The 26,985-nt window shown below is 42.8% G+C and overlaps 2 protein-coding genes and 1 non-coding gene across 4 annotated transcripts in view; 1 reads left to right on the top strand and 2 right to left on the bottom strand.

Moving 5' to 3' along the window:
* pard3aa (par-3 family cell polarity regulator alpha, a) overlaps positions 1 to 10,761 on the bottom strand; it is a 349,891-nt gene extending 339,130 nt beyond the window's left edge. The window contains 1 exon segment of the mRNA XM_030349167.1: positions 10,075 to 10,761. Within this exon segment, the coding sequence (XP_030205027.1) occupies positions 10,075 to 10,194 (120 nt within the window). The 5' untranslated portion in view covers positions 10,195 to 10,761.
* A 421-nt stretch (positions 10,762 to 11,182) lies between these two features.
* On the top strand, positions 11,183 to 11,254 carry trnaw-cca (transfer RNA tryptophan (anticodon CCA)). Its single transcript has one exon. It is a non-coding gene; the product is annotated as a tRNA-Trp (tRNA).
* Positions 11,255 to 11,534: 280 nt separating this feature from the next.
* Positions 11,535 to 26,945, bottom strand: cul2 (cullin 2). 2 transcript variants are annotated; one of them, XM_030349155.1, is made up of 21 exons: positions 26,747 to 26,945; positions 25,086 to 25,226; positions 24,339 to 24,441; positions 23,908 to 24,002; positions 23,065 to 23,170; positions 22,341 to 22,423; positions 21,903 to 21,999; positions 21,093 to 21,203; positions 19,527 to 19,689; positions 19,047 to 19,171; positions 18,654 to 18,761; positions 18,211 to 18,270; positions 17,919 to 18,047; positions 17,546 to 17,632; positions 16,532 to 16,684; positions 16,307 to 16,384; positions 16,108 to 16,174; positions 14,450 to 14,652; positions 13,956 to 14,057; positions 13,733 to 13,849; positions 11,535 to 12,450 (listed from the first exon to the last, which is right to left on the bottom strand). In XM_030349155.1, exons 2-21 carry the CDS (start codon positions 25,202 to 25,204, stop codon positions 12,319 to 12,321), a joined length of 2,238 nt encoding a protein of 745 aa, XP_030205015.1. In that variant the 5' UTR covers positions 25,205 to 25,226; positions 26,747 to 26,945; the 3' UTR covers positions 11,535 to 12,318. The 2 variants fall into 2 exon arrangements, with proteins under 2 accessions (XP_030205015.1, XP_030205014.1); XM_030349154.1 differs by lacking the exon at positions 26,747 to 26,945 and adding an exon at positions 26,227 to 26,341.
* Between the last annotated feature and the right edge of the window lie 40 nt (positions 26,946 to 26,985).

Raw genomic sequence — 26,985 nt, 5'->3', positions numbered from 1 at the left:
CCATGAGGCCAAATAGAGAAGGAGGCATGTGGGGGAAATATTCCAATGTTTGCCATTAGGAGCAGTTAAACAGAGCCCTCCGCTTGACAGTATAACAGTGATTTCATGTGACGACATAATGGCTTCCAGACCTGCGGGAGTTGGGTTCATGAACGCTATCACGGAGGAGGGACAAAAACGCACCGCTACGCAGTTGGTTAGTTTCATGTTTTAGCTTTTTGCTTGGTGCTAAGTTTAGGCACTAGCGTGAGCAGTCTGTCTTTGTCGAATACAGAGCACTGTGTTGCATCAACAGCATGAAAAAAGTAGGCAATGCTGTTTGAATGCTAAATATGCCCTGGCTGGAAGGAAATGGGTTTTAGAGTTAAGACAGGATAGGGGTTTATCGCTTTTATTTTAGAATTCGTTGATATCCGTTGCTTTTTTCCCCCTGCTTTCATGTCCATTTTTTCCACCTGGATGAATATTTGCAAGGGGAAGCTCAATGTGTTGAGATCATGGGGAAAAGTCAGAGCAACAAAGGGTTTACAGCCATTCCATTGATATATCTTTATACACTTTGGCAAACGGACATGGATTCAAGCCTGTATTAACCACAGACAACAGGCTAGAGGATCATTTCATAACAAGGGTCAACAGTCAAAGAACTTCAGTGTGTGCATGATACACAAGCACATTTATTTACTTTAATTTTAAAGAGTTGATTTCTGTGCAGCTAATGCCAGGAATGAATGACCCATAGTGCATTAGAACGAAGTAATGCAGACAACCAACCACTTTGATCCCGTCGGATGTGGCCAACTCGCAGAATTTAGATAAACAATGTGTTTATCTAAGAGCTTCACAATAATACGATAAAATTGTTTATAGTTGGTATTGAGAAATTACGAGTAAATTACATGAGATATTTAACACAGATGCTGCCCTGGTATACCTATATTCTAATCCACATGATGATTCTGATACAAAATTATCATAGAACCAAGCTCCACATGACATTAAAGATGTCATGTGTAGAGTGTTAGGGTGGTAGGTCTTGGTTTAATAAACTGCAAGGTGCTTAAACAAGGGTGCTGTGGTGACGGAGATGATTCATGACACCTCAACAAACTTTGATTTACCATTGACGGAGACAAAGAAAGTAGTTTAGATAGTGTTTTTATGTTCAATGTATTTGGTCACCATTAAAAACGGTTGAACACAACATTGAACAAGACAGCAAGGCCTTGTGTGAGCCTAGTCACTCTGGCAACTATGTGACTTCAGCTAAAAAAATTGCTGCCTTAACAGCCCCCTAAAACCTGTGAGCTGTTTGAGATGTGAGATTAATAACTTCTGCTATCACTGTAAATACAAATTGTATGTTCTGTTTTCCTCAACAGACTTTCAGAAATTCAAGAGGGAAATATGTGGACAGGTTGTGTTCTGATGTATAATGCAATTTAACAAATGTGTTCAAAGACAAATGACAGAGTGCAGGCCTTACGTTGCCAATAATATTGAGATCCACCAAGACAACCATCTGTCATTGAGGCTTAAGAGGTGAATTAACTTTCAATTGTAAAATTATTCGGTAGCCGGCGCTGAGGTAAGTGATAGTTGTCTTTTATTGAAGAAAATTGTATGTGTGTGGTTTTGGGCACCTGTGTATATGCGTGTGTGTGTGTGTGTGTGTGTGTGTGTGTGTGTGTGTGTGTGTGTGTGTGTGTGTGTGTGTGTGTGTGTGTGTGTGTGTGTGTGTGTGTGTGTGTGTGTGTGTGTGTGTGTGTGTGTGCGCATGTGAATGCATGTGTATGTGTCTGTGTGTAACCACTTTGCAAGTCTCCATAGGTAAAACCAAACACGTGCTCCGAGAGTACGTTTGGGTCTCTTCAGTTGTCTCACGCACTGCTTTGCTGCCGCTGGTTCCCTGGAAGGGTAATAAACATGGCCGTCATGTGGAAAGACACAAGAAATAAGCAGTTGACAAGACGGGTGGATCACACCCAAGTAGGCTTGTCGTGGGCGCAAGCGCAAGTCGGAACAGCGCACCCAGGCACATAGTTGGTCCGCACTGCCAGGACTTGTCTCTGGCTGTCAACTTCAAGCTTGAGGCATGAGGGGCTGCCCTCTCACTCAGAGAATCCAGCGGACAAAAACAATGGGAATGGGAACACCGATGGGACGTCAAGGACCAATACACTCACAGAAAAAGGGAAAAACAGATAAAAAAAGAAGTAGAGTACGTTTATAATTAAAATCTTTGAATTCAGCAGATCCATGAGTTCAACGCGTTGACGGATTATCTAAAACCAACTTGTTTTATGACTCATATACTTGAGCCAGGCTCATAAGAAAACCAGAAAAAAAACATGCAGACATCCAGTTCCATAAGGATAATATTATAAAATATAAACATACTTGCTTAGCATAGAGTCATGTATGGCTGATGTTAGCAGTGGCACACAAATACTTCACAGCAAATTCCCCAGTTAACCACACGGTGTATAAGGCATTGCTTATGAACTTCAGTCATGAAGTGAGGATGAGGTAATATGGTCAGGAGCCGTCAGGAGCTTCTGGTCTTCTGTTCTAGCTTATAAACTGCCTTACTTCACCACAGCTTAAAGCCCTGGTACAGACACAAGTAAACGAGAGAGAGACCGACAGAAATAGGGAGAGAGAGCGGGGGTATGTGTTACATGCATTGGAACACATACTGTTTATTTAAAATATTCTAAAGGTTTTCCTGAACATAAACATACTGACAGATTTAAATCGCAGCAGTGTTGTGTCACCATTGTGTGCAGACCCACAAATGCAAACACACACACACACACACACACACACACACACACACACACACACACACACACACACACACACACGCACCCACACAAACACACAGAGTAAATAGACGGCTTAATTAGCTTGAAGTCTTTTCCTGTATAGGGCTTTTCCCATACAAAGCAAGGCTAACAGCCCTCTATATAACCCGCCATTATTCCATGAAAAAGGAATGCTTATGTGTACTTTGAGGGTCGAAAAACAGACTTCCATGTTAGGACTCGCAGAAGCACTATATTGAAGGGGAAGCTGTCCGTACCCAGCTTCAAAGAGTTTTTCCATCTCCGCTAATACGCTCTCACCTTCTGCAAAACTAAGTACCTCCTATTGAACACATTTCAGCAGTCTATTTTCAAGGCATGCCAATGTATCTGACGAAGGCCAACATAGCACAACACTAAACCGAGATCTGTTTATCAACATCTTTGAGTGAAACCTTTTTTGATCCATCACATATCAGTCAGAATTTAGTCAGACCCTGACCGTGTAGTCCAAGAGAACTTCTCCACGTCATCTATAAATATACATAGAACTCATCCAGATAGTTTATTGATTCAAACAGGGACAGGAAACATACTGAGACATCCTCCAGACATTGCAGGAGCCGTGAGTCGATACAAGAGTGACCAAGAGGATGGGCATAAACTATTGCATGGAGAAAAATAAATCAGGGTCTGGCTCATTGGTTTTTGTGAACTGATGAATGTTAACCAGGTAAAACACATGTTTTTGCACCAGAACGGGGTGTAGGAGCAGCAGCAGATGAGTTCCAATTATGCCGACAATAATTTACACCCACAAAGTCATTTTCAGGATCGAAAGAAATAAGTTGGTTCGTCCCACAACACAACTCGTTTAACGTTCCTGAGGCTGTCGATGAAGAGCTCTTCAGGACCAAAGTGTCCGCGGTGCGGATACCATTGTCCTACCGTCCAACGGCTCAAGCTAATTATTAGCCAGCCTATCTCAAGATAGGGAAGGAAGCTGCGCAGGTCTGAGCGAGGCCATGTCCGAGGTTAAGACAACACTGGGCTGTCTCTACATGGAAGTCTTTAATGTCTTATACCAGAGATACTACAGGCGGGGGGCCCTGAAAAACTAAATTATTAGTTTTTTGTAATGATGTATGCAAACAATGCTGAGCCATTGTATCGCTTCGATTTTATATGATATATAATAGGGGCCAAGAGGTCCTTGGCCTGAAGAACGTAGTCCATGTCACAGCGGAGAGAACCCAGGATGACTGTCTGTGTGGTAAGTTGTTTCACCTGCACAAGAGACAGTGGTAGAAAGGGAGGGAAAGGAAGAAAGACAGAATGTAGTACCATTGATTTCCTGTCTTCAACTTTAAGGGTTGCATACCTATGTGTGTCATTTGAGCAAAAAATCGGATATATTTTGTTTCTGGGGAGAAAGAAAGGAGCTGAACCAGAGAGCAAAAATTAGATCCAAACAATCATCAACAATTACTCCTGGATCACATCGTGAAAAGTAACCATGCCCAGCGAGAAACTGCAGCTATTAGTGTTGGTCTAGCTTCTCATGTCTCATTGAAATCTGAAACACAGTGTCACATTTCAATGACTGCAGCAAAAACTGGCTGAGAACCAGGCTCCCTCAAAGAGCAACACAACGCTGCAACGTTGGACATGGTCTAAGAAATGCCCAGTACTTATGTACCGTGTGAGCATATTTTTAACCACATATTTGGTACCGGATCAACAATGTAAAAAAATTGTGCTGGTAGTAATCTCTACTAAAGAACACCGTGAATAAGGATTCCATGGATTATCTCTTCAAATCCTCTGTCTCTTGCCAATGTTTATATTTAGAAAAATTACCGTGTTGCCTACATAAATTTCCCACTTAAAACCCCCTATGCCTGTACACCCCACCTTCCATTTGCTACAGAGGCTACATTTCCAGTGTCACACAATCACAGAGCCACGCCTCAGGCTTTTATTGCCGCCTGTGTGTGTGTGCGTCATCGGCTCAAACTTACTAGCATGTATGCATGTCACGAGCACATGAGCGACTCCACCCAATGTTCCCCGACAGCTCAAGCCAAAGGATGAAACATGTTTTTGGAGCAGTACCAGACAGGAGCATCTTCTTCACATAACCTTATTGTTCCCCTTGCAGGGGGAAGCTTGTTAAGACTGTCCTTCAGTTTGCCAATACACACATATTTTCTCTCTCTCTCTCTCTCTCTCTCTCTCTCTCTCTCTCTCTCTCTCTCTCTCTCTCTCTCTCTCTCTCTCTCTCTCTCTCTCTCTCTCTCTCTCTCTCTCTCTCTCTCTCTCTCTCTCTCTCTCTCTCTCTCTCTCTCTCTCTCTCTCTCTCTCTCTCTCTCTCTCTCTCTCTCTCTCTCTCTCTCTCTCTCTCTCTCTCTCTCTCTCCCACAACTGGATATCCAAATCCACATTAATGAAGTACTGTACCCACGGACATGATGTATATGTCTTAGAGCATGGAGAAATTAGGCCCATTCAAGAAGTCACAACGACCAGATCCAGAGCCTGAGCCTGATTCATGCTATGGCGACTACATGGAGGAATGTTGAAGCCAAACCAAACATCATTCACGAAGATTTTGGTGAGAATCAAAGTTTATTACATAGTCCTTTGAGCTCAAACAGTTAGATTGAAGTAAGAAGTGGACGTGTAGGAAAATAAGAAATAAAGCGTGCTATGTTTGCATTAAAAGTATCTTCTCATAACGGTCATGAGTAGTATGGAAGCAGACGACGAGGGCAGTGTAAACCGTCATTTTGTCTAAGGGTGGAAAAATAACAATGAACATTTCATCATCATAAATTATAATTATCAATTAAGATAAGAATAAATGCCCTCCGATTCATCACACAATAAAGACGTGTTTCGTAATTTAACAAAAACAGCATTGAGGTGCAGTTGGTATGCTTTGTACTTTCTACACGCTGAATACTGTGTAAAATACCCTTCGACTGGTGTGAGAATAAATCCCTCCACATCAGCATAACTTTGGCCTAACCTGACTCAACCAAGCTGCAGGAGTGCAATGTTTTAATGAAAGAGAAGAAAGAAGAAACCAGGGGGAAAAAAGGCCAATCCCTGAGAGAAGTTGAAACGGGACTGTTAAAGAGGAAGGGCTGTGTCGCCCAGTCAGCTGCAAGGAGCAGTGTCCGCTGTTGGCCAGCTGGGTGAAGGAAACAAACAATGATCACGGCGGGGGGGACCGGTAAAGAGACACGAGAAAAGGAGACACAGATGGAAGGGTTGAGGTACAAGACGAGATTGAATGAGGAACATTGGGAGAGCGCTGAGGGGAGAGGGGAAAACACGGGCTTGCGATGGTATTGTGGTGGTTTTTGTTGGCCAGAGGTCTTTGAGTTCAAACTTGAGGTTCACTGTTTCTCCCAATATGTCATGATCTCCTCTGGAATACATTAATGTGTGCCTGCCCAAACAAATAAACCCATCAACCCCGACACACACACACACACACACACACACACACACACACACACACACACACACACACACACCAAAATGCACAATCCGTCCCAAACACTGCCTGACCAAAATTACAGTCATCCTCCTCTGACGGCCTTGTGTTCCACATAGCTTAGTCAAACTCCTAAGTTCTTCTGCCAATAGATCACACATCCCCGCAATCCCCCAACCCCAATTAGGGCTAATTACCGTTATGATGTTCCTTTTGACATTAGTGAATTAGCTTCCTCTCTTACGTAACTGCGGCTGGGGAGTGGGGGATTGCAGGGATCTGGTGTATTGAACTAATGAGCCCGGACAACCATTTTGATGGCTGGTTCAAGCCATCCCTCTCTGAAGGCTCCTTGATGTGTAGCAAGTGCGATATAGATGTCTGTACAACAAAAAAGCGGGAGCTTGCAATTGAGCAAAGATGATCTTCTGCCACAGGGTTCTCAACAGCCACCCAAACAACATACTGGTCGAACGAAGGTGAATCCATTACTATGTCTTTTGTTGTATTGTATGCATTTTAGATTTACAATTTTGAGCATTTAGTAGACACTTTTACCCAAAGCGACTTACAACGGTTCATGCACACATTCACAGCGTAGTCAACCATGTAAGGTGACAGCCAGCTTGTTGGGAGCAGTATGGGGGAAGTTTTTTTCTTAGGGACACCTCGACACTCAGCATGGAGGACCCAGCAATCAAACTAGCAACCTTCTGGTCAACGGTCAACCCCGCTCTACCTCCTGAGCTAAGACAGTCAAGATTTACTGTTCTGATGTTCTACAAATGTTTAAGTTAATTATGTTATTATTATCAAGGTCTGCATTAAGCACCAGAAAGTCCACTGCAATCTCACTGAAGAAATCCACTGCAATCTCATGTTCTCACTGACATTACAGTGACAGTGCAGACAGTTTCTGACTTTTAGGAAGTAAAAAGAGGGTGGGGGAGGACAGAGATTCAGACCGCGCCCCTACATTCCTGAGTCTTTCTAAGACAGGGTTTATAAGGTGAGTGGCTATCTATATTAAAGCTGCTGCATGAGCACTCCCCCCCCCATCATCGCCACATGGACACAGAGCGGTCTCCACCACAGCACCGTGTCATTATTTTTCTTTGGCATGTACTGTGAGTTGTTCCTTGCAGCGCTGGAACCAGAAGCGTTACCTGTTCCGCCATTGTCCATCAACACTGAAATCCTGCTACCTGCCGGTCAACACGCAGGGAGGTCCGCCCCTTTGTGGAGTACTTTCTCCTGATTGGATATTGTGGGAGCGGGATACCAGAAAAATAGAATATTTTGACAGGAGAGTGGAGTGACTTGAAGACCAATGATACTGACCAAACACTCTATATCAGTGTTGGCTGTCAGAATATAGAGCAATATAACCTTTATTCTAATAGATAAATATCACTCACACAGCATTGTATATACTTTTTTACAAATATGAGAAGATAATTTGTGTAATGGATACGTCCCTCTGTGATAGGTTATGTTACGTTTTATTGTCCATCACTTTAAGCTCCAGCAGCAGAGAGATCTCCACTGACCAGCCAATACAGGGATGTTTTTACTTTCCAGGGCTTAAGTGTCACCTGAGGATCTGAGGACAAGGTTCTGAGCACTGTTCCCAGACACGGTCAGTAAAAAGGGCAACAGAAGACTCCCTCTGTCACTGTGAGCACAGCGAGATACAGAGGGGTGGATAAACTCCAATGAAAGTTGACAGAGTGTGACCGAAACCGAATGTGTAACATTAACACACAACTTCTGGGGCATGACCTTATAAACTTCGAACAGCACTTCTCAGAACGCCACGTAATGCGAAGCTTTGGACTTACTCATTGATGTGGAGATTCTGAATGCAGCACGCTGCACATCTTAACACCACCACTATCATGCATAATGAAAACCAATAAGGATCAAAGCCTGGTGAGAGATATGTTGTTATTAACACTGCTGATCAGGGGAAAAAATTAGGAATCAACTTGTGCCTAATCTTCATAAAATAATATTATTCTATTCAAAATACATTTGATCTATAATTGTTAACCGTAAATAGCTGACGGGATAGTAGTTGAACTTACACCATATATAACTGAATTTAAGTTAAATCATTTCACTGATAGTCTCCTATGTTGTTGGAACCCTTCATGTTCTGACTAGATCCCATTAATATCTGCATTCATGTTCACTACTAGAAGAGAACAGCAAAATGCAAAACAATTACAGGTACAATCAAATGCTATTATTATTTGTTTGGATTCTTGGGAAAAAACAAGAGTACCATGCAGGTGTTATTATGTACTTATACCCTCTATCGCAAGAAAAAAGTACTCTGTCAAAGCTTTTAATTATTAGTGTATTTAAAAAAGTATTATAAAACTGGCATCTCTTCTAAGACTCCTGAGGTACCCTAGCTTATGAAGTTCACACACACACACACACACACACACACACACACACACACACACACACACACACACACACACACACACACACACACACACACACACACACACACACACACACACACACACACACACACGAGGAGGAAGGGAAATAGTTTGAATGTAGAACCTTGTTCTGCTTCCCTGGTTTCTCCCCTCAGGTGATTATTGCATTCATATAACTTCACCCTTGCGAGTGTTGTGACATGTTTCAAAGCCTGAATTCCCTGAATTTGGGAATGGTGAATAGAACGGACCTATGGAGGTATTTACCCCACGTTTTACATTCTTTGGAAAATGTCAGTTTGGACCATGTCTCAAAGAAGACAAAAGGAAACTGTGAATTGATTGGTTGTTTGTGTGTGTATGAGTGTATACGTGTGTGCATGTGCATGTGTGTCTGTGTGTTCAAAGGAGGAAGTGCACTTGAAGGCCCTGTAGTGTCTGTGTTGACCTATTGTATCATTGTTTGTCTACAAAGTGATACTATCAACTACTGCTAGTGCTACATCCGTGCCAGCATGAAAAAGTATTCTGAGTACTGAACTCTACACTATTGAAAGTGAAAGTTTAAATATTGAGACTATACTAGTATATTTCCATTTCAATTAGCACTCCAATGACTCGTCAACCCATTGAATCATAACTCCAAAAAAAGCTGAAAGGCAAGGCAACAGTTGAATTCAGACAAATTCTACTACACTGATACATTGTTTGTCGTTGGACATATTCGGGTATCATTGAGTATTTGACACACTGAAAACGTAACACAAATTTAAATATCTCCCTCTCTCTCTCTCGCTCTCTCTCTGATACACATAGACAAAAACGCGCGCGCGCACACGCGCGCGCGCGCACACACGCGCACACACACACACACACACACACACACACACACACACACACACACACACGCTCTCTATTTCGCTCTCACACACACACACACACACACACACACACACACACGCACACACACACGCACGCACGCACGCACACGCACAAATTGGCGCGGTGTGTTTAAAAACTAAATAATTGTGTAACATATTTGCATTCGACTTGTCGACCTGTATTTTCAGGAGAATGGAAAGTCCTTTGGCCGTTCTCGGCCAAACTAACAAACTATGGAGCAATTGTCTCGGAATTGTTGGGTACATATCAGACAGTAAACTGCCACTCCAATCCAGAATAATGTACTCTGTTCACTCTTCCAAACCTGCTCCTAAGAAATGCGCCATATTGACGATACAGTGCAGATGCAGCTCTCGTGCTGAGGATCGCCTCGGGGACTGTGACAGAAAGCAGTGGTTCTTACCTTGGCGATAACCTTTTTATATCTCATAGCCGCTTGTTCGATAAGACTATGCACTTTTATAGTCCCATTTCCGCAGGGGACGACCACACGAGTCCTCCCGAAACACACCGTCACTTTCATTCTTTCCTCCGGTGAGTGTGTGTTTCTCCTGTTACTTTGTAATTCCGACTAGAAAGCGCGAGGCATCCAAAGACACAAGAAAAAACATTCCCAAAAAGGTGAAGGCTGAAATATAATTCCCAGGAAAACCTTGTAGGAAGTTGAAGTGTTTTCCCAATGCCACCTGTTCGTTCACAGCGAGGAAAAAGTGCCGATTCGTCGCCTAGATCCTCGTGAGTTGTTTTTGGGTAGCGAGCAGCAGCACTGGCGGCTCGAGCGCGGAGCGGGGTGGCGTCTCTCTCTGCTCTCTGGTGACCGCGAGCAGCAGCAGCGCTGTAGTCGAGTCACTCCAACTTATCATCGCCAGTGGAGAGTCGGGAGCGGCGCGCCTGTGTATGGTTTTAACGCGTGTTTGAACCGATAACGAGCACAACATGGTAACTAAAATAAATAAAATGCTGTTACATATAAACACAATAGGCTACGGATTAAACATTGGGACACTTTTCCAAGACACGTTTATAACCGTGCCTGTTGTGTTCCCCCAGTAGGCGTGTGTTTGTCTGGGTGGGTTTAATGCCGTACACAGTATAGGTAGAAACAGCCATGGTTAGAATAATCTTTCGCTAATTACCGCCCTTTGTGATTGGCCTTTGATAGACCCGAAGTCGCGGTGGACACATTTTAACTGACTTTATTGCAGCAAAAAAAAAAGAACTTTGCGAGACTAGGGTATCGAGGTAGCTATGACCCCAGGTAATAAAAGCATGATTAGATGGTGAGATATTATCCAAATTTGCTATAAATACTGCATGTCAATATTTTTTTTTTCTTAAATATGAATGAAGATATTTTTCATTCTTAATTTTGGCTTATTAAACAATACAATTTGCCGTAGCGATACGACTCGCTGATTCATGGCACGATTCAATTATTTACTTTGTGAACCCATGCCGATTTTTGTCATTTATTACATTTTCTTTGAATTAAAAGCCGTGCTCTTAGCAAGGGCCTCGTGGCGCAACGGTAGCGCGTCTGACTCCAGATCAGAAGGTTGCGTGTTCAAATCACGTCGGGGTCATATTTATCTTGACTTTCTATAGAATCTACCAAGTCTATCTCGTTTGATTTTACACAGCGTCGACAAGCGGTTGTCAGTGAAAGAGACCACAAACTCTAATTTAAACTAATTAACCCTATACTAAATGCTCATCTTTCGAGTTTAAAGCCAATACATTTACAATTTCAGTGGCCCGTCAGACCTTAGGTGGTATGAACACATTAATAAATTAAATAACAATCAACACATAAGAAAGAAATGGAGGCATTCAAGGTTTGAAAATGGAACAAATAAACAAATGTTTACATAAAAAACCCTGTGTTGTTTATTTATTTATTTGACAAGCAGCATAATCTCGTTTGTCACCTCATTTTTTCCTTTACATTTTAAAGAAGATACAATAGTCAGTATACCAGTTTTATTACAATATTTTTTCTATGTCTGGTACATTAAAAAAAGGAAACACACAACAACTGCAAAACGGAGGAGAAAAAAAAGACGTTTTATGTGTCTAGTCACCACACAGCTCACTCTTTTCCCATTCCTCTCCAGATCGGTTTCTTTCATTTAGTTATTCGTATCCTGGTTAGGTCAATCTAATGTGTTTAATCAGCTCCTTTGCACAAGAAGCTGTTAGGCATTACTTTTTTTCGTCACTGACGCACGGTTTGCGTGGCACTGGTGATGTTGTAAACAGCATAAAAACAGACTGTGGGTGGAGGGGCCATGGCGCTAAATTATCGATGGAGGCGGTTGGGCTTGTGTCTGTTTGCTGCCTAACGTGAATCACTGAGACCCACCCTCTCTCTCTCTCTTGCTCTTTCCCCCACAACCGGCCAAGCCAGTGACGGAGGCTCCAGTCCTGCTTTGGTCCCCTCCGTGGACAGCCAGAGTCAAAATCCATTGGATGAGGATGATGGCGATGATGCAGATGATGATGAGGATGTCTTTTTGTGTTTTCTGTGTTCCTAGAGGATTATTTGAACCTTGCGTCCGCCGTCAGCTTGGATGGACGGTCTGGTAGGGGGGGTGCTTCCCCGACCAGGCATCTGTTCTGCGCGGTGTCGTTTTCTGTCTGTTTCAGTCTACGCCACGTAGCTGTACTCATCCGCCGACGTCTGACTCCTCTCGATGTACTGCTTGTCGATGAGCACCTCGATGCACTTCTTGATCATGCTGATGCTGGGGTTGAACCGGGCTTTGGACTGGTTGATGACCTGCCGAGACACGACCCGTGTTAGTTTTCGTATGTGGTCCCACTTGGGGTGAATCGGTTTAAAAGAGGAGTCAAAGGTTCAGTTAGTTTCACCGTTTTTTTAGTCGCAGTTTTTTCGATTCAGATCTATTTTATATTTGCCCTTACTTTTAAATTGAGAATAAAAGATGAAAAACATTGCACAACAAAAGCCGTTATAAAGTGGAATGATCTTGACAATGTGCCTGACTCAGGCTTGTTGCACAACATGCCAGGTGAGGCCAGCCATGGCACCAGATCTAATGGGCATTTCACAAATATACATGCACATATGCTGGTGGAGCAGGCGGGAGAGGGTAGATAACAATAAGTGGAACACAAGTGGAACCAACCAAAGAGCAAAACAAGGTGCAACAAAGACTGACAGTTACATAAGTATGGTGGTGAGGGAGACGAAACACGATCACCGTTTGCACGTTGACTAAACTTATATAAAACGGTTGTGGCATACCAGAGCGGTGCATGTATGGAGGTGTGTGAGTTAGTGTTTGTGAACCGGGGCCAACAGCTTCCAGCTAAACACCTCTTGAAGTGTAGGCATGCTCCGACCTGAGTCTCACAATGATCTGTCCCTGAGAGAGCGTGAGTGTGTCTTGAAAGTCTCTGCGTTTGTTTTTTTTATGTTAAGGTCCTTTCCGCAAAAAATCCTTTGTTGTAGCCAACCTCTGCGTGATTGCCAGGGCAAGTCTACCCTCAAGCAATCACAATTAAGTGTACCATGTGTATTTATGTCCACATTCCATCTGGGTTTCCCCACCTGTACACAGTGTCTACTCCCTCTGATGGGGCCCTGTTTGGTATGCTGGGGACATACTTGTTATTCCCAACAACATGAATTTTTTTTGTTGGGAATAACACTCCCAACTTTCTAACTTCCCACACGTCTCTTCCTCGTTAAAATGACAGTGGTAAATCATGTTGGATTTTGGTTATAGGAACGTTGTAGTAGAGCTTGACTATCAGGACACCAATATAATATGAACAATTAAGGATTTTACCTCATTGGTTGTCAAGATCCACATTCCCAACCATAAGATTCAGTAAATGATTTCCCAAGTCTATTTTTTGTTCAACACATTTTCATCATGTCAAACACAGAACACCATAACGGTTGAACTAAAAAATGGATTATCATTATTGCACTTTTGCCGTTTTGCCCAGGTTTAGCATCCACTCTAGTGGGCAACGGTCTGTTTTATTGTGCGCGTGTCACACAAGGCTACACAATTGTAGCTCCCACCCACCTCCTGGATGAGGGCGTTGTGCCGGAGCACTTTGCGGGCCTTCATGATTCTCACAATGGCGGCTTGGAGGTACATCTTGCGGTCCTCGTCCACAGCACTCCGCGTCTGCTCCATCTCCTGCGAGGGGCAGAGAATAGAAGGGCTTGAGCCTCAGCACCAGGCATCACACCAAGACGATCTCCCATCATCACCAAGAACTGTGTGTCAGTGCGTTTCATCTCACCTGCGGTGTGTCCTTCTGCATCGACGTCGTGATCTTGAATTTTGTCCTTTTACTCGTGAAGCTCATATTTAGTGAAAACGTGGACTCGGGTTCGATGTCCTCCTGCAGGAAAGAGTTTAAGTGAATTAATATTCATCACCAGAAGGCTTTTGTTATTGTCTCACAGTGCATGCAGTGGCAGCCTGGTTGACTTTACCCTACATCGTGCCAAATACCTCTTTAGATGTCAAACAATGTGACAGGTATTGCTTCAAAAACATAGGGTTGTGGCAACAGAATACAATTATAGCAGCAGTAGTCAACATCACTATATGCAACACCTAATATGCAATAACAAAGGAGGTGTCCCTTTGAGTTGACACACACACACACACACACACACACACACACACACACACACACACACACACACACACACACACACACACACACACACACACACACACACACACACACACACACACACACACACACACACACACACACACACACACCTTCTCAGAGTCGTGGGTGAGCATCTTGACATCCAGCAGGGACTTGATGGTCTTCTGGAGCTCCTTCTCGTTCATCTTGGTGCCGTCCTGCAGCTCCTTGTAGCCCACCGTCAGGCTGCTGTTGAAGGCCAGCAGCACGGCCATCTGGTAGGTCGTCACCATGGCCACGTAGGGCTTGGACAGGTAGTTCATCTTCACCTCGCCTGTAGGCCACATAGGGAAAGATGATCAATCATTTTCACATTTTTCCTTTATTTTCACATTTAAATTTTGATTCGATTTTGTAACAAAAGGTGTTCTTGTATTTTGACTAGAGCTGTCAGTTAAACGCGTTATTAACGGCGTTAACGCAAACCAATTTTAACGGCGTTAAAAAAATTAACGCGCGATTAACGCAATTATAAGAAAAAAAAATGTCAATGTTCAAATGACATTTGTTCAAAGCAGTCGTTTAATTGCACTATAGGCTCTTTTTTTGTATCGTCCTGTTTTGATCAGTATATGCCAATGTTGTTATCAATAAAAAATCATTTGCACAAGGCAAGCCGATGCACTTCACCATGTTGATAAGAGAATAAAAATGAGAAGAATTATGGGCCAAAAAAATCAAGGGATATTTAGCATAGAAAAATAATTTGCGATTAATCGTGAGTTAACTATGACATTAATGCGATTAATCACGATTAAATATTTTAATCGCTTGACAGTTCTAATTTTGACACATTTTGCAATGCAATTTATATTGTTATTAGTTTCTTGATCTGACGTCATCCCTCATTTAGGGAATTATAAAAATATATGCATATTCTGTGTTCTTGGCATCAGTTGCGGCACCTCACTTTAAAAACGTTTGAATTGACCCTAACCAATGAAAGTAATCAGGAACAATAGCAAGAAGGAGCACTGGATATATTCCACTGTATATAAATGTTGATCAACACAATACTGCTGACGCACGGTATCCCTGTGTGAAAATAAACTCCCTCGACAGCCGTTTGTTTTATGTGCGGTGAACAGATGGAAACATAAAAAAAGACGCTACCAAGGCAACCCAAGAACCTGTTTGGGTGTCAGTGTCTGGAAAACGTATGTTTTCTCCATCACCCTATGTTAGCCTCAAATCCCACGGTGAGGTCGTGAACCAACTCACGACACGTTGCCACTGCTTGGCCGTGCTAAACCTAACGGCTTGCGTGCCAAAGAGAGAAGACTGGTCGGCAGGCTAAACCACTGAGACACAGGACCGGGTATTCCTTTCACTCCAGGCCTCTAATTTCGGTAGGATTACGGCCTGAGCCTTTAATTGCCACGTGTGTGTGTGTGTGTGCAGGATGTTGGAGGGGGGTATTTTGTGATGGGTTGTGAACGTCGCTTGTTGCACCATTAATGCCCTTGCGTGTTTAGTCCAAATTTTTAAATAAGCTTCTTAAGATGTTATTCTTCCGTCATGACTATTGTGATTTATCACCAGTGTGTATCTGTGTGTGTACGTGTGCATTTGGGTGTGGGTGTATGTGTGCACATACGTGTGTATGTGTGTACGTGATAGTAAGTGTATCTGTACATGTTGTGTGTCCATGTATGCGTGTGTGTTTACGTACGTGTGTGTACATAGTGGTGCATCTGTACGTGTGCGCGTGAGTGTGTGTGAGTGTTACCTGTGCAAAGATAGTGCAACCAGGTCAACTTCCTCCCGCTGAAGTGCTGATTATAGAACAACTCAAACTGTAAAGGAAGACAGAGGCAGACATGACATAGTGCAACAGAGCCCTTTTTCATAGACTCCCAGCAGGGCCTCAGCTCCCTGCCGCGGTCACCATGCCTGACTGGGTTTTTCTCTAGTAAGTGACAACTCACCATCTGTACACTCTTCTCTAGCTCTTGGGGGATGGCGAAGGTGGAGGAGGGGATATGTGTTAGGGGCCAGGCACCCGCCTGTAAAACACAAACAAACACATACAAACGTCATGAAAAACAATGAAACAATCCCTGTACAATTCACCACTCTAGTATCCATCCATCTCATTTAATATTGGCTGAAAAACACCGCAGGCCCAATGTGTGTGTGCTGTCCCTCCTCACCTGTAATACGTAGATCTGGAAGCTGATGCCGAGGTCCACCACCGTCTCCTGGGTCTTGATGAAGTTGTTGAACTTGTTGTTGAGGTCGGCGCTGACGCTCATGTCCGTGTACATTCGGTGCAGTTTGCTGGTGAACTCGTAGCCACATGCTTGCTGTAACGTTAAGAGTTTTACTTAACCCGCTGCTACACTAAGCACAAAAGCATCACCTCGTATAGCTTCGAGCTGTAAGGATACACTCCCACTCTAATTAGAGAGCTGCTACACAGAGCCAGTCTGACGCGCAGCGGACTGGCGCACTATGCACAGCGAAATGCTAAATTAGGCCGGAGGTCAATTTTGATGCACGTCAACGCGGTCCTCCACACAAGAAACTTTGAATGAACACGCATTTGTGCGTGGGTTTTTCGTAGTAAGTACTTCGTACTTAGTCACCGGGTATAACCGTCGGCTCTGTTGTTGGCTGCTGGCTCCAGTTCCAGTAAAATCAGATTGGACATGAAAAGGAAAAAAACTATAATATGATATAAACGTGATTCTGCAGTACGGGTCTACGCCGGCTCAGATTCAGGCGGGGAAAGATGCTTTTATTATCTCCGAACATTTGGATATTCTATCGGAAATCCTCACAATTATCCAAAGCTTGAAACTATGTATTCGGGCCAGCTATAGTGGAAATAATAATTGACTTGTGTTAAAACATTAGCATGATCCAAAAGACATCAATAGCTAAAACATTTGATAATCGCAGTGAACCAACGTGTTGCCCCCCCGACACGCTCCGGCACCGCACTGCGGTGCCGAAGACGCGAATGGTAGAGCAGGCCAAAGAACTATGCAGCGCAAGGCTACACTCTGTACGTCTCGTGGCGCTTTCGTGCTCAGTCAAGCTCCCGGATCGATGGGGTCATCAAGGTACAAAGGACAGAGGACAAATGACATGATTTGAGACCTCGTGTTATAACAATGATATATAGTATTCGTTTTTTTTTTGTCATTTTGAGGCATGCTTACCTTTAGTTTGTTGATCATGGCCTCTTCCGAATCCATCGACAACGACAGGCCGTGAATTAACCGTTTCGCTAGCATTCTGGCGTAAAACTGGAAATAATGTATGATTGCTTTTAGAAAATGACAGAACAACTGAAATGTGTAGCTGGCAGTGATCCAGGGAACAGGGCAACCTTTAATCAATCTAATTATAACAAAGTAGCATAGTATTACTACATGGCATTTGGCAATGTTGAGAGACACACTCAAGACTTGTTTGGTATTGGCTCCTATTCTGTCAGGAGTTCACCCTTTTGTATACCATCATCGCAGTAAGCATAGTTTATTTTCAAATAACGAGATTGGCAGAGAGGGTTAGTGTCTAGTCGGGTGTCACCTTCTGAAAGACATCCTTGTCATCTATGTACTTGAAGACCGTGATGAAGCTGGTCAGCTTGTCTTCCACCTCGTTCTCGGTCATACCCTTTGCAGATTTCTTCAGCAGATTGTCACAGTATTTGGCCAGCTGCATGGGGAATGGAGATGGAACGGGGGTCACTGTGAGTGAGAGTGTGTGTGTGTGTGTGTGTGTGTGTGTGTGTGTGTGTGTGTGTGTGTGTGTGTGTGTGTGTGTGTGTGTGTGTGTGTGTGTGTGTGTGTGTGTGTGTGTGTGTGTGTGTCCCACTCACCAGTTCAGGAGCTTTGCAGATGGACTTGGGCTCTCTGTAGTTGACTACGGACGTCAGAGCCTGAGCAAAGGACAGAGGTTTTTACAATATACTCTTCAATCCAAACAAACAAATATTATCACTCAAAGGATTTTATAACTATATTAAACATGCATCATGTTACAGCTTCAGGTAAGACTTTTGTTAAAATATATTCTTATTAACTACTATAATTGTTTAAAGATAAAAATAAATGTTGTTGAATGTGGCCTGGGTGGAGTTGGTCTAAAACATATAAATAAATTCTGAACAAAAACGAAAAAAAAAAGAAATGTACATAAAGTGACAAGAGTTCAGGTTCAGAATTATGACCAGCAAATCTAACTATACAGAACAGATAGATGGATGAGGAATAAGAGTCCAATCGCGACTAGCTAGCAGTCCCTCCTGTATATGATAAGTACCTTATCGAGAGCGCTCATGAAATGCTGGTCTCCATTCAGAACTGTGTTAATGAGCTGGACAAATTTACTGTGAACCTCCAGAACGGACTCCACAAACTGGGTGGGCATCTGTTGAAGCAGAGGCAAGGGTCAGACAATGGAGAATACAGACTGGTCGTTAGACACATTGACTTTGCACAAAAATAGGGCAGATAAGTCACTCCAACAGACAGCAGGAGGCATTTTACTGTACAAATACAGAAAAATGTTTCACATGCATGCGCTCTCAAGACGACACACACACACACACACACACACACACACACACACACACACACACACACACACACACACACACACACACACACACACACACACACACACACACACACACACACACACACACAGCATTACATTTTCCTGAGAGAGGTTACTGGTTGCCCGGAGGCCCTCGTTGTGGATGTGGACCTGTAGTTCCTGGATCATGTGAGGTAAACCGTTGGCGACGGCCCGCAACAGGGTGTACTTGTTGGCCATGTCTGGAGGGTCAGGAGAAGAAAAGAAGACACACGCACATATGTTGAAGATCATATAAACATATCAACAACAATAAAAAATTATTGCTGGGGTTCACTTCTCCTTTACATACCCAATACTGAACTGAAAAAAAACTGTAACCAAGCTCTCGCTTTGTTTATCAAGTCAATGGTAACTACAATAAAACCTCCATCAGCAAACCACTGGTGGAGACCCAGGCTGACGGTTTCACTACAAGCGATGCATCACAGCCTTGAGCATGTCATAAGTCGGTAGGCAAAAATGTAAGCGGCACCGGATCTGGAATAAACAACCCCCAAATTAGCCGCAGCGGGGGTCCGTGGCCGCGGCGCGTACCTTCTCTCCTCTCCTGCCGGATGATGTTCTGACACTCGCCGTGCAGGAACTGCAGGTGGTCGGCCACCATCCTCTGCTGGCACTCGTGGAGGACTTTGGCATAGGAGCTGGGGTGGAGGTACTTCCGACACCGCACCTCCTCGTCTTTCAACCGTCCCAAGACCTGCAGGGCGCCATGAGGGGAGTGAGGGACAGAGGGGGGGGAGCAGGGGAGTGGTGTGGGGAGTCAAAGGAGGACAGGGAAGTGGAGGTCAGTGAGGTTCATGGGAATGGGGTTATTTGGGGGAAAATACACTGATTGTGTTGACAGTTGCAGCAGTCAAACTTGTTCTAGAAGCAAAATGAACTCTATACTAGAATTAACTATTCTCCAATTCTTAACAAGATTCTGCTTAGTCAAATCACCATAGTCAGTTTAATTTGGCTCGGCAACACCAAAGCCCAAGTGATTGAACTGTAAACAAAGTATTACCAAAGAAATGACGTGTGTGAGAATATTAGGGGTGTAACAGTCCACATTCCAAAACTACCATGCCGCACTGGTTAACGTGGTTTGGTGGGTAACACCCAAGCTATTCAGGATGAACTGAGATATGGTAGGGCAGCAGAAAATGAGATGCATGTATTGAGCATATTTTTTTACATTTTTCATCTCACTTAGATGGGTGACAGGAAATCACTGAAGGCTTGGTGTATTTTTAGCCAAAGATTTGCAGCCATATTCCGCAGTTGGAACATGGCAGATTTAAATACTTTGTTCAGATTACTGCACTTTAAAGTGGCTTATTTCAAGCTCATAGAACCAACCATGTAGGTGCGGGCTATTCATAGTCAGTAAATGAATGCAGGAGCCGAATATTGTGTGTAGACACGTTTCATTGTGGTTTAATTGAATCAGCCTTATGTATATTCATTAGGCTTTTGTTTCCACTGTACTGAAGCCTATATTTTAGTAATCACACATACCTAATTCAATGAATAATTAAAAGAATGCCTATTCTTAGTCCGTTGTGTATTTTGCATTTGAATGTGAATGAAACCTGTGCTAGTATTTTGAGGAGAATATCATTAAAAAAAGAAAGACAATGTACTTTTTTTGTAATATTAAATGCATGAGCATCTACTAGACATGTAACCATATGTTAAGGTTGTGGGTGTTGATGAAATGAATTCTGATTCTAATCAAAACAGTTTGGAATAAAGCACTGTTCCTCAACCGGGCCTGAGTGGAGCGTAAGGGCAAAGCCCTGCACTGGGGCCTGCTGGCTCTTATCTGATGCTGCTGTTGTACATCAATTCATCATCGTAATCTGATTGTTGGAACAGATCTGCAGCACACACGGGGGTGGAGGGTGTGGGTGGGTTTAGCAGAGGTTCTGATCTCGCTCTTAGCAGTTTAGCGGTATGGCTAATACACAAGATTAACCTATAATGTTGGCCGATTGACAGGAGCGACATAAGCAATCCCTGGCTGTGTAATCCCCTGCCTGATAAGAGCGTGGATACACAAACACAATCATAGCACACGCACAATCATAGCACACACACACACACACACACACACACCTTTTCCATATACTGTGAGCAGTTGGACTCCTGCAGTAGATTGGATGCCTCCTGTTTGTAATACTCGCCCGTTTTCGTCAGGAACGGCCCCTCAAAGATCTCCTGATAAAACTGGAGAATGCGAGAAGGAGGTTAATCCCACACGGCTTGAAAGGCAAGTGGAGGCACAATGTACAAACAAAGCCAGAATTTGAGTCACAAACACGCACACTGTCGTACAGAAACAGCACTGCAGTAAATATAATTGTGTATCATACAGCATTGACTTGTAAAAATGTAAAGCACAAATACCAAAAGTACGTTAAATACATTTCATAAACAGTAAATCTAAAGATTTGATGGTGAAACATTCATCCCATCATAAATGTAAAGCATCAAAACCTACGACACTATACACCTGCGCTACTATCCATCAACAGTTTCTCCTCACGTGGTCATTTAGTAGAGTGCAAGTGGCCGAAAATCTCAGGAGTACAGGATGTAGTGCATCAGGAAGCTACGCTCCATTAGGAGGGCAGTGAACAAAGGAAGGGACATCTGAGAGCAGCCGTCCAGAAGACATTAAAGCCTGTGCTTTTCTCCTCGCTACAATGTTCTCTAGCTAGACCTCATCTTCAGTTTCTCCCTTAGTTTGATTCACCCAGTTTAAAAAAAAAAAAGAGAAAAAGTCTGTTTCATTCCAACAAAAACGAATTAACAACAAGGTCTGAAATTTCACAAAGTGTCAGATCAATGTAAATTATGGCTGAATAAACACCTGTCCATGTATATTGTAACAGCAGCCAATGTCAGAGGGGGTGGACAGCTCACCTTAAGTGGAAACTTCTTCTTGTATTGTTCAACATGAACAAAGGAGTTGATAACCCCGTGGATCACCTTCTGGTTGGGGTCCTCACCACATCGGTCACTGCAACAACATTAAGACAAATATAAGGCTGGGTCCTACCATAGGACTGGGCCACTTGGAGTTGTAGACTACAAGACAGGGACACAGGCCGCATTGGAGCAGGTCGTTGAATGGTTCACGTAGAATTAAAAATGCCTGGCCACGTTTCAAGCAAAAGCTCTAATTTATGCACCAGTGCGCCGGCCAACTCATCATGGGCAGCAGAACAGAAGCATGATGGAGTATGTCTTTGAACTCCCTCCGATAATTGATAACTAATCACTCTAATTCATCATGACATACAATGGTTCTTGGGGGGAAATAAAAGTTGTCAGTAAAAGCATGGTACTGAAGGAACTGACTTTTTGATTTCATTTAAAAGCATCCGGATAAGGACCGCCTGCAGTGGCTCGATCATCAGTTTCCGCCACATGTCCAGCGCCAGCTGTGAACACAAGCAAAGAGAGGTATCGTCACCAGGGATGCAAGAAATCAACCACAATTTTATTCAAACACAGATCAAATCTCTGCGAGTGCTCATGTACGACTTTGTAGGCACTTTTTTAATTATGGGCAAAAAAGCTCCACTAGGTCTGCACTTATTTACCCGTATTTCATCTCTGATTCATTCAGGCTATGTGCGTCACACCCACACCGGAGCAAAACTGGCTTCATAGTTCACCTGAATTACCTAAATGTGTTAGAGCTAGTGGGACACACATCTAAACAGAGATGTTATTGTTGTATCCATTGGGGACTGTTTAACAAGTAAGATCCATCCAGTTGACGTGTGTTTTAGTTGGGATATTGTTTAGGCCAGGGTATCTTGTAATTCGCCTACTGTTAAGAAATATTGACCAAATGAAGCATTGCATACTATAACTGAGATCAATGAATTGGGCTATAAGTCTATGGTTAAGTGTAGCCTATCTTTATAGAGAGTGGGCTTTAATGGAAGCATTAATGGACTAAGTGACTGAACCTAACGATGGCATCTTTGCCCCAATTTGTCTTGCGCAAGATAGTTTGGGTCACTTGATTGGCTCCAGTAATCAGCAAATGTTCATGTATATCGAGAGTCCGTACCTCTCCGATCTCCATGAGGGGCTCATTCATGTCTGCTCCTCCGTAGCCATACTGCAAGTCTGCCTCCGTCAGTTTGTTCTTCTTGATGAACTGAGTGTTGAGATACCTGAACAAGAAAAGAATAGAGGGGTGGTGTTTTGGAAGGGCGGAGATTAACCCAGCTGTTGTAATAGCGCTTCGATGACATCAGAGTGACAAAGCCCAAAGCCTTTGGGCACCACTTCGGCATTTGGTCCAGCATTTCACACCAGAAGGTCATTGCGCTACGAGTACGCCCTCTTGTCAAACAATGCACCGAAAGACATCGATGAAAAGCCTTCTCACCTTTTTAGGCTGCAGTCAATGAGCTCCCTGTGTGCTGTGGAGTATGTCTCATCTGGACACGGTTAAAATCTTCCTAGCCTGTATCTTCTACTTCTAGTCATTGTTGTTGCGCGCGCCCCCCCCCCCCCCACCCCACAGACACACTGCTACGGTGTCGAGCGGCTAAGGCAGCATGGCGTTGATGGCAAGGAGATACGAGTTAGTGGTCTCGTCAGAATTTTTTGTCAATCACAAAGGCATGTGTGCAGACATGTCCAAGGCGGATTATAGATCAGACATCACTCATAGGCGGTATTGATGTAAAGATACTAATAATGAATCAGGAAAATAGCAGTTTGTGCAATCCTGGCTTGTGATATCAACATATAGCATTACTGATCGAATATAACATTGTGCTCTTTTAATTGGAGGTGGCTAGGTTTTTGTGGTCATCCACAGATTTAGGAAAGATATCCATGCTCCATTTTTTGGTGACTTTGAAAAGAAGCAACATCTGAATGTAGGGATCAGTAATATCACCTGTACAAGCAGTCCATGTAGTCAGCCCCCTTGCTGTACTCCTCCCAGTATCTGTGGTACATGATCAAAACCTTCTCCTCCGAATCCAGGACTTTCTGTAACACACAGACACACACAGTGATACTTCATCATTTGAACGAGATGCCATTTCAAATATGCTGCAAAGTAGGGATTTTTTTTAAGGGAGAAAAAAATCATCAATACAATTAGGAAGTGCCATTCGGTTTACCAATGCTGGATTGATTTGCAGAGCAACTATATTGATCATGAAATTGATTATCAGGAAGGTTTAAAGAGGAACCCACTGTTTGTTGACTCATTACAGTGTTGTAACTATCACGTAATATGATTGTATTAGCAACAGGAAATTGATTGATGCATGTAGAGCATTGCTGTGTGTACATGACTGGTTAGCAGGCTCAATGCTTTACCTTGTAGAGTTGTCTGACATGGTTCTCAAGAAACACCTTGGTCTCTGTGTACAATCTTTCCCCAAGTGGCTCTGGATATGCCACACAGAGGGCATATATATCACTGGTGTGGGTGTTAAGAATAAACGGTGACAAAAAAAACTCAAATGTGTGTGTTAGAGTTAATTGACACAATAGAATAGCTTTGAATATGGAAATGTTAGACTCTAAAATGTACATAGGCACGATATACCCAAACAGGGTGCCAAATGAAAATCTACCACCAGCCAATGGCGGATACACTTGACAATCTGTTTTGAAAATTCTGTGTTAGATATTATATAAATGCTTGGGAATATAAAAATTGTGTTTGGCATGTAAAATTACTTTTCTGGATAGACAATTCTGAAAGTAATTTTGGACCCGGTACCTTTATCAATACATTTATCAAATATGCATGTTGTCGATGCAAAAGTCCGCCTTCAAGTTCATAGGTATCGATGATGTAGACAGTGTAAATCATTCACTAGTTCAGTATTGATGTTTTTATTCCAAGGGGGTAAGTAAAAAAAAAAAGAAAAAGAATAGCCTAAGAAACATCCCAACAGATTCGGTAGGGAATCAAATGACCCAGTGACCTTTTGATAATGACAACCACTCCACCTTTTGAACTATATAACCCAATTTAGCAAGTCATAATGCGGCTGCAACAACATCTAAATAGCTTTCAGCCTTGTGTTTTTAAATCTAGGGCTTTGCAAAGGATACGAGAACCTGTCATTCCATGTGGCCCTCTCCACATAATCAAGCATCACGACTGCCTTGATTGTCGTCAGTAGTTTGTTCCATGTCTCATCAAAATCCACCACCCTCGGCTTCAAGGACATTGTATGGTTTCTCCTTGTAGGCCTGCCAGGAAAAGAATACACTGAATCAGCAGGCAGAAAAACAGGACATTGAAAGAGAAAGTCACTTCCTATCAGTTCATTTGTGTTTATGATTCAATGTAACTGTGCAACTCTAATGTAGCCATGATGGCAAGCCATTTGAATAACATCATTTGTCCTTTATATAGGCCCATGTTGTGGTGAGAAAATGTCTATGGCTGGGTTCACATGACAACATTCAAAATATCAAAGTATGAAGTAGGTTTCGAACGCACAGACACTACCGCATATGTAGTGGTCAAATTAACTAGGAAGCCAAAGACACCGTGTGGTCAAGTTCATCCATTATCACCAACATAGTACAACACCTAAGTAAATTTCGTAACCATAACACGTCAATAAACCTATAACAAAACATAAAACGAGAACGATTTTTTAACACACACACACACACACACACACACACACACACACACACACACACACACACACACACACACACACACACACACACACACACACACACAATGATGTTATATATGAATGTGAACTAGGCCCGCTGTTCCATCTTGGTATTAAACCCAGTTGACTTGACGTTTGAAAACATTGCAATACCGCATTGCATTCATGTATGGCATTATGGTAACCAGACATCAATCTTAAATAGTGAAATGTACAAGTATGTCAATGAACGATCTATTTAAAAAGCTATAACAGCCAGTTATGAAAATGTTGAGTTACAAGCTAGCGAAATACCATTCCAAAAATAGGAAGGATCGCTAACAAGGCTATCTAGCATTAAGCTAACACGCTACTACTTCTTGCTAAACGCCATAGAGTTTCCCTTGCAGTTTTGCAGCCAGTGGCTAGTTGCTAGCAAGAACTCGCCTAGCTAACATTAGCAAATGGGCTTCTTCTTTGGCATTTTAACTATAATGCTCTGACAACACAGTAACCCGTGGTATCATTGTCAACAAATCAAAGTTAACGAGGTCAAATGTTGAGTGTTGAATGTCACATACCTCAAAACACTTATTACTTGTTACAAAACTCAAGTTTCACCGCTGTCACAGAATTGATATCTCCCACTTACAGGTCTTCCATTACGCTACCTCTAGGAATTAACCATCAGATCAGCTGGAGGGGTGTTTTGGCAATCGTTGCCTGTATACTTGTATTAAATATAGGATTTTGTTTCATACATATAAACAAAATTATGAAAAATAAATCTAATAATTCGTTGTTATAAACAAAAATAATCCAATCTAGACGTATTCATCCTTTAGAACAGCAGACATTTGACTACAACCCTCTCTTTCAATGGTATCGTCTCACCTACGGCATCCTCTTAGGACATTACTTTTTATTTCGCGTACCGGTTATCAACATAATGTTGTATACATACAATTTAGAAAACATATTCTAAAATCAAAAGGGTATGCACCCTTTTTATCCATTTTATCCGAGAGTTCATTTTTACTGTACTTCAACAGCTTGTTGGTAACACTTCGTCATAAATCACAGTAACGTTAGTATACATACGGTGCGGAACTGCAATCAGAATTCTTTGACAGGCTCGATCATTTTTGGACTAATACAACCCTTCACGTGCGTGCCCCTCCAATAAAACCGTTGCACTTCCCTTCGAACCCTCGTCTTAAATTATTCACGGTTCAGTTTCATACTTTAATTCGTCACATTTGATTACGGTTATCTTGCTCACAACGCGTCACCATTTGACGTAAGTGACTACAACCCAACAGCAGTTGCTAACGCATTTG

The sequence above is a fragment of the Gadus morhua genome, chromosome 23 (assembly GCF_902167405.1).
Source record: "Gadus morhua chromosome 23, gadMor3.0, whole genome shotgun sequence".
Lineage (NCBI taxonomy): Eukaryota > Metazoa > Chordata > Actinopteri > Gadiformes > Gadidae > Gadus > Gadus morhua.
The sequence above is the reverse complement of the archived record's forward strand: the minus strand, read 5'-3'. Positions and strand labels throughout refer to the sequence as shown.

Bases quoted from the DNA above. Each gene is read 5' to 3' on its own strand.
- cul2 (XM_030349155.1), bottom strand. From the start codon at position 25,204: ATGTCCTTGAAGCCGAGGGTGGTGGATTTTGATGAGACATGGAACAAA. The intron at 23,171-23,907 runs GTGATATTACTG...TTTCTTGTTCAG, and splicing joins TACATGGACTGCTTGTACAG to GTATCTCAACACTCAGTTCA. The intron at 12,451-13,732 runs GTGGGTGGGAGC...GTGTCTCGGCAG, and splicing joins ACAACGCCCTCATCCAGGAG to GTCATCAACCAGTCCAAAGC.